This window comes from Mytilus edulis, chromosome 7 (genome assembly GCF_963676685.1).
Source record: "Mytilus edulis chromosome 7, xbMytEdul2.2, whole genome shotgun sequence".
Taxonomy (NCBI): domain Eukaryota; kingdom Metazoa; phylum Mollusca; class Bivalvia; order Mytilida; family Mytilidae; genus Mytilus; species Mytilus edulis.
In genome coordinates this window covers 23,898,181-23,919,079 of record NC_092350.1, presented here as the reverse complement: position 1 = coordinate 23,919,079, position 20,899 = coordinate 23,898,181, and the positions used below count along the sequence as shown (strand labels likewise).

The window sequence follows — 20,899 nt, the reverse complement described above, 5'->3', positions numbered from 1 at the left end:
TCTTTGAGGGGTCCATATCCCGACATTTTACAATTCAAAAGGTAGCCATAACCGACATGACTAACATACTCTACTTTTTAATGGCAGTCCTACATCCCAGTCGTCCCTCATTTGACTTATTCATAATATATTTGCTACTGGACGTTTAAGTACAGCTCTTTATAAGAACCAGGCAGTGTGCCATATACATGTGATACATGGGGGGTTTCAGATTTTATCTATATTTGGCCTAGTAGAAGCAATACGTGAAAAACGCTTAAAAAATAATTTTGAGTGGGAAAATATGAGTGGTTGCCATGGTAACAGACACACAATTTTTTGGTTGTTAAGCGTTGTAAAATCTTTCAAAAATCAGCTAAATCACCACATTTCAGAGCCTGATTATGAATACAATCATGCATTTTTCATTAATTTTCATATATAACATTGATAGAACTTGGTTTAAGCTTCATTTTAGTGAAGATTGCATGTCAGCCAAATTTGTAATTTTTTTGTAAAATTTTGTGAAAAAATGCATATTTTCAACTTTTCTGAAATTGGGATTTTTGCTGAATTACCACATTTTCTCTGGTGTTTTTCAGAAAAGTGCAAATGTGTACAGAATAGTTAGCACTGTAGTTATGAAGTTTGGATACTACTTTACCAAATTTAATAGAAAAATGTGTGGGATTTTTTTTAGTTTTATCACCATAGCAACCGATTTTTTCCTTGGAAACGGAGTTTTCATTTGCAGAATATTGCAGTTTAAGAGCTTAAATGTCCTGAATTTTTCATAACCGATAAGAAAAATACATAAAAGCTAACGAAAACTTTAAATAGCAATCGTTAAGTGTTGTTGACTTCAATTGTTACAATGGAAAGACATATTATCCATAGCATCATCCACCAAAAACCTGCATAAATAGAAATTTATGTACAAAAAACATATAAATAAAGCGTTCAAATTGGAATATGACTTAAGTCTTTGCTTCACTCACAGTCTTGTCTGGAATTTTTTCTTCAGATTGTTCAATAAATGTAATATGTCATGAAACATTAGGGTTGGGGGGGGGGGGGGGGCTTTGGAGAATGGGGGGAGGGTATAAGTTGATTTGTTTAAATGTTGCATACATTAGTAGATACTTGAAAAGATAATTGCGTTTCGTCGTCCGAAGAATCATTGGTTTTCGCACTTTAACTTTAGTTTAAGTTAATAGAAATCTATGAAATTTATACACACGGTTATTTACCACAAAAAGAAGGTTGGGATTGATTTTAAGAGTTTTGGTCCCAATAGTTTAGGAATTAGGGGCCAAAAAAGGGCCCATTTAGACATTTGTCTTGATTTTCACACAATAACTTCAGTATAAGTAAATAGAAATATATGAAATTCAAACACAATGTTTAAGAACACAAAAGAAAGGTTGGGATTGATTTTGGGAGTTTTTGGTCCCAAAAGTTTAGGAATTAGGGGCCAAAAGGGGCCCAATTAAGCATTTTCTTGGTTTTCGCACCATAACTTTAGTATATGTAAATAGAAATCTATGAAATTTTAACACAAGGTTTATGACCATAAAGGAAGGTTAGGATTGATTTTGGGAGTTTTGGTCCCAACAGTTTAGTAATTAGGGACCAAAAGGGTCAAAATTAAACTTGAATAATTGGGGTTCTTAAATACTAGTATGCCGAATCTGAACTGTGAATGCATATTCTTAATTTTTGGTCCCGTTTTCAAATTGGTCTACATTAAGGTCTAAAGGGTCCAAAATTAAATTTACTTTGATTTTAACAAAAAATGAATTCTTGTGGTTCTTTGATATGATGAATCTAACCATGTATTTAGAATTTGGATATTGGACCATAATAGGTAAGTTTAAGTTCTAAGACCACATTCATTCTGTGTCAGAAAACTATGTTGTGTCAACTATTCGCAATCCAAATTCAGAGTTGTATCAAGGTTTAATGTTGTGTCCATACTGTTCAGGATTCGGACTCTGCGGTCGTATAAAGGTGTGCTCTGTGGAGCAACTGGTTTAAGGTTGACAGGTGATGAACTTCATGGGATTGCAAAAGCCGGGCCAACCTGGCTTATGGAAAGGCAAGATATATATGGCCCTAACAAACGTAAGACAATTCTTAATTTCTTATGGCACACATCCGTCTGAGATGTTATTCCACCAGCTTGAATCACAAAATTGACCCGTAACATAATATTAACAAACCAATAATAGAATCATTTGGTCAATGCATTTCTAAACTGAAACTGAAGTGTGATGGACGGGTGGATAAAGAGGGAAAGGCAAATTGAACACATTTTAAGTTGGTGGTGATTTAAACAAAAAATAATAGGCAATGGGTGATAGCTAATATCGGAAGTCCAGTATAATGGAAATTCTCTTAATATATACATGTAGCTATTAACATATCATTAATAACTGCTTTGTTGTACTATTATCCCGCAAATGAAATTCATGATCTACGAGATAGACAAATAGAATACATCTACTAGGTTGGAATTGTGCTAATCCCATTAAAAAATTTATGCTATTACCGGCAAAACTATCAAATCAGAATTATCAAGCAATGGGTCCAACAGCACATTAGTCCAACAGCCAATTAGTCTGACAACCCATTAGTACAACAACCCAATAGTACGACAATCCGGTGTCTTCTGGCTATTCCTACATTTTGTATTTTACTATTCTGGCTATTCCTACATGGGGGATTAGCCGAAGAACAATACATGTTGTTATTGCGAAATATGTTGTTTTAGTCATTAGTGTCTAATTTGGTCAAAGGTAAATTTACCTGTGGAAATTAAATAAAAATTATTATTTCTATGTAAAAAATGAGACTTTTTTGTTTGAAAACATGCATAAAGTAATAATTTTAAGTATTTTAATGCCATGGAATTTCTAAAAAATAAAACTAATTGAAAGAAAAGGAAGTAGAAGCATTTGTAAAATAAAAATAAAATGAAAGAAAAAGTAGTAAAAGCATTTAAAAATCTGGAAAGTCTGAAAGAAAACCCCGTATTTAAAAAGAAAATTAATAGTAACCCACACTTTCAACTTCAGCCTCAAAGAATTTGTTAATTTCATTATCTTAACAAATTATAATTTTTAAAAATGAATATAATATCAAAAGTACTTAATTATCATAGATAAGTGTATATGTTGGCCTAATAGATTAAGCAAAGCCAAATAACTTTGAACTTTGATTAGCTTTGAACACTATTAACTTGTGAAGCATGGTCTCCAACTTGTTCGTAGAGCTGCAGTACTGCCACTTTTACCACCCAATACAATTGAAGATGTTTGGTTTATTTCACTTGAAAACATCGATGATTCAGATACTACCACACCAACACTTAACTTTACTGACTATGTAACCAGCTACTGAGTAGTGAACAACCAAAGTCTGTGGAATCACTATGCAACAGAAGGTCCTAGAACAGCAAACCATTTAGAAGGTTGGCATAGTAAGCTAAAGAAGTTAGTAAAGGCAGCTCACCCAAACATCTTCAGTATGATTAGTGTGTTGTGACAAGAAGAAGCCTTCCATGCTCTCACGTTGATCCCGTACAGAGCTGGTGGGAAACGTATCCCAAGAAAGAGGAAGTAGAGGGAAATAGATGACAGACTCCAAACAATGAAAATAAGGTTACAGAATGATGAACTTACTCCAGTCGAGTATGGAGATGCTGCTTCTCATTTCCTGCACATTGATTAATACTTTGTATTCTTTTATATGTTCAATCATGATCAATGTATTACTATGTGAGTGATATGAATAATGTCAATTTAGTATACTTTTGGTGCTTTGTTTAATGTAACTCAAAATTTAGTGCTTTGATTTATAGAATGATTTAACATTGATATTTCAAATGATATTATTTACTTGTATATATTATTGTAAATAATTGGAATTACATGTACTTGTGCATGCCATTATAGCTATAAATTCATATAGTGCTTTTGAATATTATTTACATAAACTGTGCTATGAAATTATTAAATGAAATAAAAGACTGATATAAATTATTCTTTTTCTTTATTTTCTACAAGAATTACCTGGATTTACCTCGATTCATTAGATCTCATTAGTTTAGTGTTGTTACAACATAATCCTACATAATCCCATTGTTTACACAAAAATTCTGGGAACTCCTACATAACATTTTACTATTTTACCTATAAAATTCAAAATGTAGGAATAGCCAGAATGAACCGACAATCCATTGCTCCGACAGCCCAATACTTCCACAATCCATAAGTCCAACACTTATCAAGTCAAGCATAAGGGTAACAGGATAAAAAAAAATGTCTGTCTGTATTATTAGATATAAAAACATGTTTTTTTAAAAAATAACTCTGTATATATAACATCAGGCTTAGGTAGTTCGAATACTTTCTATATACTCAATTCGAAATCTGTATATAGAATAAAACAAAACAGAATATTTCATTTTTCCAAATTAAAGGGTCTATAAAGAGCATATAAACAACCAATGATGATGCAAACTACTGATGATACCTCGCCCAAATATTTCGTTGTTGAGTTTTGAATCTGAAAAAGCATCACACAGTATAGCTGACTAATATAAACCCCGAAACCAATTTTCAGAAATCTTTGTATTAAATTGTAGTTCTTCAGAAAAATATGACGATTTTTTTTTAACTTGGCTGTCATGTAAAAAGTGTTTGGTAAACAGGAAGTGGTTGAGTGATGAATCTGAAAACATATCACACGATATAGCCGACTTCAATAAACCTTTCAGAAATCCTTGTAATGTATACGTAGTTCATGAAAAAATTCAACGAAAATATTCATGGGACGGAGGGATGAACTGGACGGTTGGAAGGACGGACAGACAGACAGAGGAAAAACACTATACCACACTTTTTTGAAGCGGCGGTATAATGATTGGAACAACATAAAGACTTTACAACAATAATAATATGATATAATTATCTTTATAGCACCATTAGCCTCAGTCACAATCTGAGCCAAAACAAAATAGAAAAAAACCAACCAAATTTTTCAAATAACAGTCAGTATGAAGACATGTACTACATATTTCAAAAGAACTATATTTTAACAATACAATCGTCAGTATCCCACATAATAGTCAAGTTTTCTTGTGTTAACATCGAGATGTGCTAGAAATGTGCTGAAAGAGTTCCTCCCTCAAATTGTTATGAAGTGAGCATTCGATTGAAAAATGACACTCATCCTCAACTCTATCAGCTGTACATTACGATTTTTCAATTCTTAATGTAATGGGTGAGCACTGATTCTTAACTAACATATGCACTACCTTTCTTAAAATCTACGGAAACGTATTAGCGCCACACATTTTAAAAATTTTTCTTCCAATGTTTGCGTTACAATGCAAAACTTTGCGAAATAATGCAAACCTTTGTTTTATCTTATTTCTTATTTAAGATTCAAAGGAAACAGTTGTTATTAATAGAGGAGGCTGTATATATTAAAATGTATCACTATTGTAGTCATTGCAAAGTAAAATCATTGAATAATTAGATCATATATCATTGACTTCAATAATGAGCAGAATAATATAAGAAAATGTGGTATGAATGCCAATAAGAAAACTCTTTATCTAAGTCACTATTCCTAAAAGTAAACCATCATAGGCCAAAGTACGGTTTTCAAAACGGAGCATTAGCTTACACTGCATGAACAACAAACTATAAAAGCCCCCCAGAAACGATATCCTTGTTACTACTAGTATATATATATATTAGTGTTGTCAAATCGTACACTTTTGCCTAACCGGTTACTCGGATAATCGTTCGACCGATTAACCGGTTAACCGGTAATTTAAGTTGATGATTGAAAGCCTTATCAATAGAACCCTACACATAGATATAAGGTTTGGTATGAGTGTCAATTTGACAAACTTTCATCCAAGTCTAAATACGCTTTTAGAATTAACGTTTTTCCTTTAGCATTATAAGGCTTGTCTGTGAAGATTTCTGGCGAAGTTTGACTTTTAATAATCAAATATACCGTATCAACTATAGCGTTTGTACCAACTTCGGATTAAAAATTCCAAAAAGAAATCTTAATCTCGTACAATTGAATATGTCATATGTCTGAAACTGATTATTCTTTTCCTTTTCTCTTGTTTTCTCCGAAAATAAAGGGGTGTGTTTCAATTTGAAATGATTAATTATAAAAAAGAAGATGTGGTATGATTGCCGAGTCATTTTTTCACAAGAGACCAAAATGACACAGAAATTAACAACTATAGGTCATTGTACATGCTGTACGGCCTGTTTCTTCGCTGTGTTTTTTTTTTTTTTCTTTAAGCATGTTACTCGTACTTTCACGTATACATTGAGTACATTCACATGACTGGGTTTGCATTTCACAATTTTTGAATTTTAAGTAAGACTAACCCTTGCACTACGGAGGTTGCACATTTAAATGTAGGTTAACACAATATTATATCGAAAACGAAAGTATGAAGTAATTAGTACAATTAAATCTCATTACTGATTTAAAGTTACTGTTAAAAAAACATATTTACTAATTATGTTTCTTAAAGATCCTGCCCCGAACTCTAATTAATTTTATGTTGTTATGATTAACAATAGCAATCAATATACTGGACAATTGATCTGTCAAACTAATTACCATGAGGACAATTTTAAAATAAAACATAACTATTTAATGATTTGATTTTCAACACAAATTTATATCAAATCTATTGAAATTGAAAAACAGTGCGGTTAACCGGTTAGCGTTTTTGGTATTCGGTATTCGGTCGTTCGACCGATTAACCGTTAATCGTTGACAACACTAATATTGCGGTTATACGGAAAACCAAAACATCAACCCTGCTTATATAGCTATAACCCAATATAAATATACTACCAAAGTAAGCTCTCGTTTGTGTAAAGTAGGTTGGCAAGAAATATATATAGAATGGAGATGTTTTATTGATAAAATTATGTTCTCTCTATTTAAATTGCTATCCAAGCATCTTAAAAATACTTCATTAGTATATTGAAATGAAAATTCAATGACTAAATTTCTATCAAAGAATCTTGATCATATTCTGAGATTCAAAAAAAAAATGTTTCCTTATTTAAAATTCATTTTAAAGCAGAAAGATAAAGGAGTAGGTCCAGTAAGACCCCTTTTTGGCCCCAAAATATAGCAGTTTTACAAAATTGTTAAAATGTAAACTTTTAGATATTTATTGTACAGTAGACTGGTCCTGCTACATGAAAATGGGCTGTTTTTGACAATGCAATGCACAAATATCAGGTACTAGCACCATTAAGTCAGGCTAAATTACAGAATCTTCACAATTCTAGCATTATGTTAAATTTTAGACGGTTTTCGTGTGAAACGAAAGTGGCCGCATTCGTGTTCATCATTAATATTAAAATGTAGGTTGTATTTTATGATAATACATAACATATATAAAGATTGAGGATGAACACGAATGCGGCCACTTTCACTTTTGACGAAAACCATCTGAAAAGTGACATTTTTTGGCATATTTGGTAGATTTTTCATAATTGAGCGTGAATCGGGTCGTTTTAAATGACAAAATCAGTTTAAATCTTTCACATAAACTAATTGATACAAATGAAATAGACACTTAAGTGTTTAAAAAGTTGTCAAAATCCTTCGTAAGATGAACCTGAAATTTGAGTCCAAAATCGGTCCTTACCGGACCTACTCCTTTGTCCATTTGACTTGGAGTTTCACAATTGTATGACATTATTTTGGATCTTTCAATTTAAATATAAGTGAATATCGATAGGGGATGATTAAAGGAATCAAAAGAGTAAAAAAATATAGAGATCAATGTGCTTGATTTCGAGATATTAGCCATTGAAATTTTGGCTGGAAAATATTCTCTTGACTTTTCGTAGCTATTTCATTGACAAGTTTACATTCTCAAAACTATCAAAGAATAATTTGAATTTAATAAGACTTTTACAGATTGCTTAATATCATTATACATGTAAAAGATTTATAAAAAGATAAATGGGGGTCAATGCCTTTTTTTTTTTGGTATTCAAATGAATAAAACCTGAGGTTTCCGAAAATCTGACAAAAATCAAAAACCCTGACAAGCGAACTGCAATATACCTTAACTAACCTCTGAAGCAAAACCCAAGTTATAGATAATCGATCTTGTATATATAAAATTTCTGAAAAAAAAAATGATTCTATTTATAATCAGGCTCTCCGACCAAACATAATCTTTTCAAGAATCTACATGTATATCTTTAAAAAATAAACCTACCACCCCACCCCACCCCTTTTCTAACCTTCCAACCATAACATTACATTATATATTACATTTGTTGAACCTTATGAAATAAACAGAATAGACTGTAAGTGAAGCAAAGCAGTCATATTCCAATTTGAAAATAAACACCCTCTATTTAATATGTATTTATTACATAAGTTTCTATTTATGCAATTTCAGAGTGGATGTTGCTATGGATAATATGTGTTTCCGTGGTAACAATTGAAGTCAACAACACTTGACGATTGTAATTTAAAGTTTGCATTAGCTTTTATGTATTTTTCTTATCGGTTATGAAAAATTCAGGACATTTAAGCTCTTAAACTGCAATATTCTGCAAATGAAAACTCCGTTTCCAAGGAAAAAATCGGTTGCTATGGTGATAAAACTAAAAAAAATCCCACACATTTTTCTATTAAATTTGGTAAAGTAGTATTCAAACTTCATAACTACAGTGCTAACTATTCTGTACACATTTGCACTTTTCTGAAAAACACCAGAGAAAATGTGGTAATTCAGCAAAAATCCCATTTTCAGAAAAGTTGAAAATATGCATTTTTTCACAAAATTTTACAAAAAAGTTACAAATTTGGTTGACATGCAATCTTCACCAAAATGAAGCTTAAACCAAGTTCTATCAATGCTACATATGAAAATTAATGAAAAATGCACGATTTGATTCATAATCAGGCTCTGAATTGTGGTGATTTAGCTGATTTTTGAAAGATTTTTCCATGCTTAACAACCAAAAACTTGTGTGTCCGTTACCATGGCAACCACTCATATTTTCCCACTCAAAATTATTTTTTGAGCATTTTTCATTTATTGCTTCTACTAGACCAATTATAGAAAAAATCTGAAACATTCATGTATCGCACGCTGCCTGGTTCTTACAAAGAGCTGTACTTAAGCTCTCGGGCGGGGGGGGGGGGGGGGGGGGTGGGGGGGGGGGGTGGGGCACTTCGACACTAAATTGCACTGTTATGCAATTGAAGCACTGTTTTTGGTTTGAGTTTTTTTTTTAAACTTGTCGGAAGTGTGTCCTCTTCCTTTTCAGTCAACTCATATGCCTCCGGTTTGCTTAATGTTTTGTGGAAAATGTGAAGTAATACTGAGTTGTGTAAATGATACGAACGGTTGATGCAGCGCTGCATTATGCATGTGCTTATCATATTGAAAATAGATAACATTAATATAATTTTGTTTTACACAATTTCTGTAAAGATGAGTCCAGTGTTGGTGAGTATTCTCCGTATCAAGGAAGAAAAATGATAATATCTATATAATTATTTACATAAATATATGTAAATGTACTGAACTAACAGTCTAGTATACAAATTATTGTCGTATAATATGTTTATATATCAAGTTAAGGAATAAATAATTCAATCAAATATTTTTTCGGCTAAAAAAAAAGAGAGATAAATTATTTAGCCGGGGTGACACACACTAAAAATAATTCAATTTTGTTTCTACACAATTTCTGTAAAGATAAGTCCAATTTTGGTGAGTATTCTCCGTATTAAGTAAGAAAATGATAATATTTATATAATTATTTACATAAATATATGTACTAAATTAACAGTGTAGTATCTCTATTATCAGAACCTTTGGCCGTCCAAAGACGTACCTGTATATATCGGGTAGATACTTCATTAAAACCATCGTGTTGTTATCTATTATTTCACTTTTACTCAGCCACTTGCTGTGCTGAGTTCAGTATTATTTTAAAAGAGGAAAACTAATTTTAAATGAATTATTGGAATTTGTTTAATACCATATGAATTTATACTTTTGTGTTTTAGTGTCCATCGTGGCAGTCGGATTTCCGGGTAAGTAAAGAATACTTTGAACTCCATAATGGGAGTAATTTTTGGTTGCATAAACCCTTCACCCGACACCAATTGCACCAATATTTTTTTTATCCCATTTGATTCAATAAAATCATAGTTCTACATAGTACTTAAGAATGCATTTGTAAAGAATAAAACTGACTAACGAATAAAGGGGCAAATAGTTGAATAAAAACTTTTGACAAACAATCTGTATTTTGCATTTAATTAAATAGAATGCAATTTATCCAAGATTTTTTTTACATAAAGTCTAGCTCTTCAACGGTTTCCACTGTCTTTTTTCTTTTTATAAAAAAAAGTAGCCAAATCCAAGCATTCATGTGTGTGTTTGTTATAAAGAGAAAGAAAACAAAAACAAACTATTTAATTAATAAATTGCAAATTTTCTTAAATATTAGCTTAAAGTTATGCTTGTCTAAAGATATCAGAAAAGTTTGTGAAGTAAGCATGCTGACTAGGGAGTTATTTTACATCTGTATCTCAGTAAAGCAATCAGAATTTCTCGTCGAAATCAACCAACATAATTATAAACGAATGAATGAATATTTTAAGATTTAGGTGCAGCCTAAATTATAACAAACATTATTTAAGAATATACAATTTATCTTTAGCCAGACAAATAGGCTTATTGTGCATTTATATATGCGTTTCAATGAATTTTAAATGAGTAAGATAAGATTTTTTTATGTAAAGACATCATGATATGCACCATTTACATGAAAACAAAGTAAGCTGCGGAGATTATGCAGTTTTCCATCATTATTTCATTTGCCGAAACCTCATGCTCAGAAAAGAAATTACATAATAATAAAAAAAAAAAGATTTTATAAGTTTCAGCGTAATAAATAGCAGAAGAGAACAATTTGTTACAATGCCTATAATGGTGTATGCGTGTGCTGTGAAATCTGCTATGACGCGCAGCCACCGATATTAGAGGATAGGACGGCATGGTTTTAAAACAGAAAGAAAAATACTCAGTTGACACTTGTTTTCAGTAGCTGCAAACATTCAGCATTAAACTCGGCTGATTTTTTGATTTTTTTGTTGTTCTAGGTGTTTTTTTTAAATTTTTTTATCGTCTATCGTTTATTTAAGAGTTCAATGATTTTCTATATTTCATATTATATAAGGCATTTCTTCCGGAGTCATGATTCTGAATACTGATTTTTATTCTCAAGTTTATTATTTACTTTTTAGTGGTCAGCTGCATATACCGTGGCGGATCCAAGGGCGACGGGTTGCGGGTAGGGTAGGGGGGAGTCGTGGTTGGAACCCCTTTTTTGGGGACGATCAATGCATTTGAATCGGGACATGTAGTTGGAACCCCCCTTTTGTCCTGGGTTAGGAACCCCCTTTTAAAATGGCTGGATCGGCCGCCCCTGATATATATATATATATATATAGAAATAAAGGCCTGTTATCTCTGAGCAAGCATATTCTATAAGAAATAGGGTCTATAGTTTATTATTTCATACTTGTACTGCTGCAATTTTTTTCTAATCCTATTCGACTTTTACAAAATATGCATTGTAATCTATGAGAAGAATAATAATGTGTTCTGGGCCTACATTTTGAATTGCCTTTCCATTTATTTTACTTTGTAAGTTCATAAATCGAGACTAGAGACTGGTGGTTTATATTTCAAGTTAAACAGGCAGTGGCTGTTTTGTCGTGGAGAAAATATGCTATTTTGCCGACTCTAGGGAAGTGGAAGTCTATTTTACCAGTAAACGAATTTAATTGTTTTATACCGATGTTCCATTCAAAGAACCTGGGAACAGTATGTAAGTCAATATGTATGTTCCTGAAAGAACTGACTATTATTTCAAAAGTAAATTTAACTTGATTCAATGATTTTTTTACTGATTTTGAAGCTATGTGATTGATTTTGGTAGATTGTATGATGTATAATCGAATTTGAATGCATTAATATTTTTTACATTTTTTTATACAACATACATTGATTAATTTCAACTGTGTGTGTTGGTTCACTTGAATCCTAGATTCCACCATTTTCTACATACGAAATGCCCGCGTACCAAGTCAGGAATATGACAGTTGTTATCCATTCGTTTGATGTGTTTGAGCTTTTGGTTTTGTCATTTAACTGTTTAATTATGGACTTTCTGTTTTGAATTTTCCTCGGAGTTCAGTAGTTTTGTGATTTAACTTTTTGATATGATTTCATTGCTATACAAATCTGAGATGAAACTACTATCACACATATAGTTAGTTAGTAGTCTCAGATCTGAGATAGTAGTCTCAGTACAAATGAATGCTCAACTTTTTTACTTTTATTTTCTTTTACAAATTCGTATTTTATGCACACATTCTTAGTACTTTGCAAAAGTAAATACTAAAAAGTCACTTTTTATCTGTTTATAACATCACAGATCATCACAGTCAAGTTATCGGAGTGATGATAATTTATGAAAATAAATTTATATACCGGAACAAGCTAGTTTCCATGAACGATGTTGTGCTCAAATTTAATTTTGAAGGGAGGTAATTTTGCGGGAAATTTGCAAAAACAAATTCATTTACATTTTGTAAGACTACTATTTATATGGGGACAAAGGTTATGCAGGAAAAATCCAACTATTTAAATGCACATCTGCAAAACTCGCAGAATATTAAATTAACATAGCTTTTATGAGCTTTAGGCTATAATATGTCGATTTTAAAAGCTCACTAGAGGCTAGAGCTTGTGTACATATGATGATACTTTGTTTACTATGTAGGCCTATTGACAATAAATAAAACTTTGATTTGATTTGATTTGAACACAGTTAAAACTTTTTTTTCGTACGGGTATGGATAGTAAACCCCATATTGACAGAAACATGTGCCTGACAGTGTGTATATGTACCCCATAGCAAAGCTGTAAAGTGCATCTGCAAGAGGTTGTGGGTTTCAAATTTTTTTTTTGCTTCTTCTTAAGGACATAACATTAAACATGGTAAGCAGTAAGAGCAAATATACTGGTCGGAACAAGATAGTTACCATAAGCAATGGTATGCTAAAAAAATGTATAATTTTGAAGGGAGGTAATTTTGCGGGAAATTGCAAGAACAAATATTATACATTTTGTAAGACTCGATCATAATTTATGCACAAAAATACAACAATTTAATATGTACATATGAAAATTCGTAAAATATCACAGTTACATCCTGAAAATGCATCAATCTTGCAACTTGATATCTAAAGTAGAGTCCCCAATGTCCGTTTGTCCGGTGTTTTCGTCATATCGTCAATGTAAAATAAATAAAATCGTTCTTGTTATATTTTAGTTTTCTGAAGGGACAAAACAGATTAAGATTGACAAGTTCAAGATAAACTTTATAACTACAATCTGAAGACTTAACAAATTTAGACAATTTCAATTAAAAATATTACATCATCAGATAAAGTTTGTTTCATTTAAGTCAAATTTTATAAATCAGATTGAAATAAATTTTGCTCTGCATCCTAACGGCAGTCTGATTTTTTCTAATTCAATTATATTTTGTACTATAAGATCTTTCTTTTCTTCAAAATAAACTGATCTCAAAATCCCGGGCTTAAAAACATGAAATCCTGAGGTCCCGAACTTAAATAAATTAAAATCCCGACATCCCGAATTTCGAAAAAATAATTCCCAGTTCCCATAAGGGTCAATCCCAAAATCCCGAGATTAAAAACACCTGATCCCAGAGTCCCAATAAAGGTCCTATCCCCCTCACTAGTCACATGGTTCAAGTTACATGTAGGTGTACTGTATCAAACCAACTTTGTTGGTATAAAAAAGGAAGTTGTGGGAAATTTCACCTGAATATATAAAAAATAAGATGTGGTATAATTGCCAATGAGACACTGTCAACTGTCCACAAAAGACCAAAATGACACAGACATTAACAACCTGAATGCAGGTTTTCTACATATGTCACAAAATAGAAAATGATCAAATATTTCTAGTGAAAATCTGTAAAAATCATTGCATTTACATTTACTTCATTTGCTTGCAAGACAAGACTACAGGCAGATGCATAAAAATATGTAACATGATATGCAATTTTAGCTCACCTTTTCATCTGTATTGAGAGGCTTGATAAGAAAAAAAGTATGTCAACCTGATCAGTTATCAATTACAAAATGTAAAACATACAATTAGGCAATCAATCACTTGACTTTATTTAAAACCCTAAATCGTACTTTGATTATTTGGACTGTATACGACATTCACGAATCTACATAATTAAATTCATTTCAATGATTTGTTGAACATGTACTCTTTTGTTTTGCAGCTGCCCAAGGACAGAATCTCAACTGTACTTTTGATACTAACTTATGTTCCTGGACACAACTAAGAAATGACAATTCGGACTGGAAATTGAAGAGAGGATCAACTACTACAACAAACACAGGTCCTACAAGCGATCATACCTCTGGAAGTAAGATGCTTTATAGTAGAAAACATAATTGTAGATTACTGTCCTTCAAATTTCTTTTCTAAAAACTAGTTCTAAAAACTAGTTATATATAGATAACCAATATGAAATCTCTTTTACACATTTAAACTTAAAGAAGAATGCTTTAAGATTTAAAGTTTTGATATTGAGTTATTTTTGTTCTACAGTCAGTCTACGAATTCTCTATTTAGGGGTGTTACAGGGGTGCTAATTTCCCAAATCATGTATTTTTTGTAATTTTTTCCAAATTCAAACATTGTTTTCTTTCTTTTTCCCAGATTCCACTTTTTTACTCCATACATTCCACATCCTCAAAGTGTTTCATTCTCCTACAGCATATCTGCTTTGAAACATCAGCATGTTGAAATGTCAAAAAAGCTTTAACTTTATACTTCTATTTTTAGATGGACAATATATCTACTTTGAGACATCCCAAGGAGCCAGTGGATCTAAAGCCCAGTTATCTAGTCCACAATTTACAGTGCCTAGAAGACCACCATCGTGTTTCTCTTTCTGGTACCACATGTATGGAGACAGTGTCAACAATCTTAATGTGTACCTCAAGTCAGGAAACACTTTAGGCAAACCAGTCTTTACAAAACATGGTAACCAAGGAAACAAGTGGATTCAGGCAAAAATCAGCGTTAAGAACAAAAACAACATTAAGGTAAAAAATTTATAGAGAACAAAAAATCTTTAGTTTTTTTTCGTAAGGAAATAGACTAATATGACTAAAAGCTAGATAATACATATTGATATATTATGATTAAGTTTGGATATACATGTATTGTAATTTAATAATGATAACCAGAGAGTAACCCTGGATTTCTTGTTAAAAATATAAAGGGACCCTTCACTAGAATGCTGGACTTATGAAGTAAATTGTTAACAGCATGCAAGATATGGTTGAATAAAAAAGAAAAAAAAACTTTTTGTAAATGTTCAAATTATGTTCAATCATATCTTTAATGTGCATATAAAAAAGTTAGCTTCTTTCTACTGATAAGCCATTCTTAAAGTTAAAAGAGTTATTGCACATTTCTTCAATCCATCTGTCATAAACATTTTCTATCATTTCAGTGTTTAATTTATCCATCAGTGGTATGTTGTAAGTGGTTATAATTCTTTTCCAGGTTGTTTTAGAAGCTGTAAAAGGACGTGGATTCCGTGGTGACATAGCAATAGATGATGTCTTGTACACTCCTGGAATACGATGTCCACAAAGTATGAGCTAACTATAGCAGAATTAATCATCTATTTGTTTCAAAATTCACCATTAAATGATTCATAGAGCACCATCTGAAATGACTTTATAATTTCATACGTCTGACATGCCTTTTTCGGAATTACCTTCATCAGGAACTGACCTCTGAAAGTCCGTGTAACAAAGCAAGATAAGAACAAATTGAAAAACTCAGTTCAAAAGGGCTTGACTCATCAGATATACTATGACCAACAAAATATAAAAAGAGAGCTCATAGTAAGACTTAAATATTGATCAATTAACCTCCAACAGATTTAGTGTTGTGATGTCATAATCATCTAAGAAAAGCATTACCATGTGCCATTTAAAAAAAAGAAGTATCGGTAGGCTGTAGGACCATAAGAACACCCCTGATCCTGTTTTATTTTATCTATTTCAGATACTGCACCAGGTAACACAGGGAATACATCTATCACCTGTAACTTTGAGGATGATGCACTGTGTGGTTACAAACAGCTTACAAACGACAATTTTGATTGGTCTAGAACAACTGGTACCACATCCACTACAGGAACTGGTCCCTCTAGTGACCATACATATGGAACATCAAAAGGTAATATTATTATTATTTTTTTGTCCACACAATTCACAAGATGACAAATTGGGATTGATTGATTGTTGCTAGTATCAGGTATCTTCATGGATAAAAACTTTACGAGGTAGGTACTTTTACCATGACAAATACCCTGTCTACGGCATGGCATCATTGGAAGATAATTCAACGATGGTGGGGGTCATTTGATGGTGGCGTAAGATATTTTAAAGATGCCATTACATAAAACAAGTCATGAAGATCCCTGTGGCATAATGATCTATGGCTAATAGTTCATGCAGATTAAGCATACAAGAACATTTTCTGATCCATTTACATCATTATGATAAATAATGATAAAAAGTTGATTTAGTCATCTATCCTTTTTCTATTTTACTGTATCAGTGAAACTAATTTATACTTGATAATTGAAATGAGACATTCAAAATTTTCCAGGTCATTACATGTTTATTGAGGCCACTGGAAAAAGACGCAACCAGAAGGCTCGTCTGATGTCACCACGGACCACTACACTGGGAGACAAATGTCTTCGCTTTTATTACAACATGCATGGTTCTAACATTGGAAAATTGAATGTATATGCACAGGCTAACAATGTTTTGGGATCAGCAATTTGGTCCATGACAGCAGAACAGGGTCAGGACTGGAGACTAGCACAAGTCACTGTCAGGAGGAGAGGAAACAGACGTTATAATGTAAGTATTCAAAAAGGGATTTTCTACAAAAGAGGGGGAAAGATAATAATAAAACTTTATTCCGAAAGCAATACAGCTTATAGGATACATATAAACAATTTTACACCAATATAAGAATTTTACAAGAGATATATAATATATATAAATATAAAGGTGTGCATGAAAGAAAATATAATACATAATACAAAATACGAAATATGAAATAGGAGCGGAGAATGATATAATACTTTAATAAAGTGAGAACAAATATACTATTTACTGCAATTAAATTCTAAGTTTTTCTGCTGATTTTAAAAATATACCTAAGTTATTCAATTCTTTAATATTTCTGACAGATAAAAACTGAATAAATTTGTATGTAGAAGGATTTCTCCAATATTACTTTTTTATATACTTTTCTCGAATTTTAGTATATTTTTTACATTCAAGTATAAAATGGTATTCATCTTCAATAGAGCTAGTATTACAATTTGTACATAGTCTTTTATTTTTATCAACATTATAATATCTGCCTGTTTCTATGCTTAATATATGAGCTGATATACGATATTTACAAATGTATGGTTTGTATATATAATTTACAGGTTTATCTAAATAAAATTGCAATGCGTGTGTACTATACATGTATCTATACAAATGATATTTATTTGAATTCTCAAAAAACACAGTTACTTCACAAATGAATGCACCAAGCATTCTTTCTTTTAATTGTGATAGAAAAATATCTTTACAAACTACACTTTGGTCTAACCAAACATAATTAAATCCATATCTAAACAAAATATCTCTAATTTTACAACACCAGTTTTGTTTATCATTCTTTTTAATACAACTTCTGTCATACATCTCATCATAGCAATTCTTTAATATACAATTTTCTGTACTCAAATTTTTAACCAGTATTTGACCATTCTATACTGCCTTTCGATGTACATTGGCAATCTACCTAATTCACAATAAATCATATTAGTTACAGCACTCATTTTGACTTTAAGAATATGTTTTAAAAAATACAAATGATTTTTTTCGATATTTGGTGCCATATGAAATCCCCATATTTCTGAGCAATAATTCAATATACTTGCTACACAAGTATCAATTAATGACAACCAACAAAGATAACATAGGGACATTCAACTCAAAGTTCAAAAATAAACTGACAACACCATTGCTAAAAAAGATTAAGAAAAACAGACTTCATTTAAATATGGATTTGAGTGTTAATATTTTTGTGTATTTTTTGTTCATAAAATGAATTTATATGATGTTTTTTTTTCCAGATTGTATTTGAAGGCGCCAGAGGAAATTCTAATACAGGAGACATTGCATTAGATGATGTTTCAATTATTCCAGGAAGATGTCCTGCATTAGGTAAATACATATTTTAGTCATAAGTTCCCATATTTTGCAATCTTATATAAAAAAAAATCACATAGCTGTGAGATTTGTATTCAAAGAAATTATTTTCGTACCTAAATCATTTTCTATTGTGAAGCAATTTTTTTTTTACTTTTGCTTGAAAATAACCAATATTTTAATTTAATTAATTTATTATTGTTACTATCATGAGTAGAAAAATAATGTGAATAATTATAAATACATTTTACAAACAACTTGAACTTGGATCTTCCCTTACATGAATATACAGTATCAAGAAAATTTAAAAAAAGTGAAAAATAAATTGCACTCTAGAAGGAACTCAGCACATTGGTTCATGTTATATATTTTTTATCATTTGCATTTAAAAAAAAGTGATTGTTATTGACTTTGAAAATAATGAATATGAACAGTGAGATGAATTGCACAATAAATGATTTAGAGATATAAACCAGTGATTTCTACTTTCCAGGATCCTGTAACTTTGAGAAAGATTTCTGTGGTTGGACTAATGTAGCTTCTGATGATTTTGATTGGAGGAGAAATCATGGACCCACATCAAGTACAGGGACAGGACCCCCAAATGATCATACACTGGGGAATACCAAAGGTACTTTGCACAAGATTGTTTCTGTAGTTATGACCAATTTATGATAATGGTAAAAAGTCCCAAAAATGGTTTCATGTTTATTAGTTCTTTTATTTTCAAATGTAGAATGATAACATTTATTTCACATTTTCTAAAAAAAAAAAATTCCACATTTGGAAAACATTATTTGCTCCTGAGGATTAAATACATTGATTTCATGTACAAACTGACAACATATCTTTCACATGTTAATAAAAGCATTACCTTAGATAAGGTACAGTCAAACTTGTATATAAAGATCACCCTCAGAACAAGAGAAAACCATTTAAGATTGATTGATTGTCGGTTGCTTTACGCCGCATTAGCACAAACAGGCTAAAAAACCATTTAAGACAGATGACCTTTCATATGAGGTTCAAAATGCAAAGGTATTACGACATAGGGACAATCCGAGTGTGACCTGACAAGACAGAATAGATGTGAATGTTATAGTAGGTTTCACCTAAAAGAGGGTGACACACTTATCAAGATGTGTGATGTATGGGGTAAAAAAAATTGTAATGTGGGATATTGGGAGTTAAAAATGTTGGATCTGGTAAAAAGAAGGTAAAAAGTGAGAAGTGGTAATAAATTATAAAAGAATCAGGATTTGAAAACGAGCACCCCATGTCTCCCCTAACTGAATAACAAAATTTCTTTCTCATGTTGAAATTTCTGTGCAAGCGGTTTTCCAACATTGTAGTTTATAATTTTAAAGATGTTATTTATTGGAAAATACAAAGTGTTTAAAATAATGATAACTTTTTCATCTTGTATGGAAATTACTTATAGGAACATACATATATATTGAGACAAGTGCACCAAGAGTTACTAATGATAAAGCTCAACTGAGATCAGAAACATTCCCAAATAATAATGGCAACAAATGTCTACAATTCTGGTACAACATGCTTGGCTCACAAGTAGGAAAGCTGAATGTTTATATTGTTCAAAATGATATTAAAACATTAAAATGGACTCTTAACGGACAACAAAGTGGAACCTGGAACCTAGGTAGACTTCCTGTTCCCAGAGTAAAGAACAGTTTCAGTGTATGTATTGTTTTAAACAATTTTACAAATATAATTATTACTAGTCTATGCCGTAATAAAGTTGAGAATGGAAATGGGGAATATGTCAAAGAGACAACAACCCAACCCAAGTGCAGATATCAGCTGTTATGAATTGCTGAAGAATTCATTTTTAACAGCATTAATTTTTAGCTTCGATTTGTATCAAGAGCCTGAAAGTAAATTAAAGAAAATGTTTTGTCATATGTGTCACTTGACATTCATCATCCAGCAGTGACTGCTAATACTACTGTTGTCTGCAATGTTTTGCTTTTAAAGAAATTTTTGAAGTTACTATTTAAAAATTGAAATTTTGTTGGTTTTAAAAAAGTTAAATAGATGATGAAACTTAAACAACTAGAAATGTTCTTATGTTTTTTGTGTGTCATGGATGAATTTCCCATATCCATTGTGTTTCTATTATATATACTATGCTTATGCTTTTGATGTGACATTTTATTTTTGTTTAGTTTCTATTGGAAGGAGTTCGTGGTACAGGGGTCAGAGGTGACATAGCCATTGATGACATCACTGTCACAAACACTAGATGTACATGTAAGTTTTCTATTAAAAGACAAATTTACTTGAATATTTTGTAACTCTGCACTTTTGATAACATCTTAATGTTTAATTCAGCCACCAAAAAGTCAAGATTATTATTTTTACTTAAAAAATATAGTATTCTTCAAGAATTGTTATAACATGAAAGTTTGTAGAAAAAGCATTGAAA

At 31.4% G+C, this 20,899-nt stretch overlaps 1 protein-coding gene across 1 annotated transcript in view; it reads left to right on the top strand.

The window, feature by feature from the left end:
* Positions 1–9,975: 9,975 nt before the first annotated feature.
* Positions 9,976–20,899, top strand: part of LOC139481064 (MAM and LDL-receptor class A domain-containing protein 2-like) — a 147,618-nt gene continuing 136,694 nt past the window's right edge. Inside the window, exons 1-10 of the mRNA XM_071264134.1 lie at positions 9,976–10,110; positions 14,418–14,564; positions 14,987–15,249; positions 15,716–15,806; positions 16,226–16,399; positions 16,835–17,094; positions 18,375–18,465; positions 18,944–19,081; positions 19,892–20,151; positions 20,640–20,724. Coding sequence (XP_071120235.1) covers positions 10,059–10,110; positions 14,418–14,564; positions 14,987–15,249; positions 15,716–15,806; positions 16,226–16,399; positions 16,835–17,094; positions 18,375–18,465; positions 18,944–19,081; positions 19,892–20,151; positions 20,640–20,724 — 1,561 coding nt within the window. The 5' untranslated portion in view covers positions 9,976–10,058. The remainder of the gene's footprint in view (positions 10,111–14,417; positions 14,565–14,986; positions 15,250–15,715; positions 15,807–16,225; positions 16,400–16,834; positions 17,095–18,374; positions 18,466–18,943; positions 19,082–19,891; positions 20,152–20,639; positions 20,725–20,899) is intronic.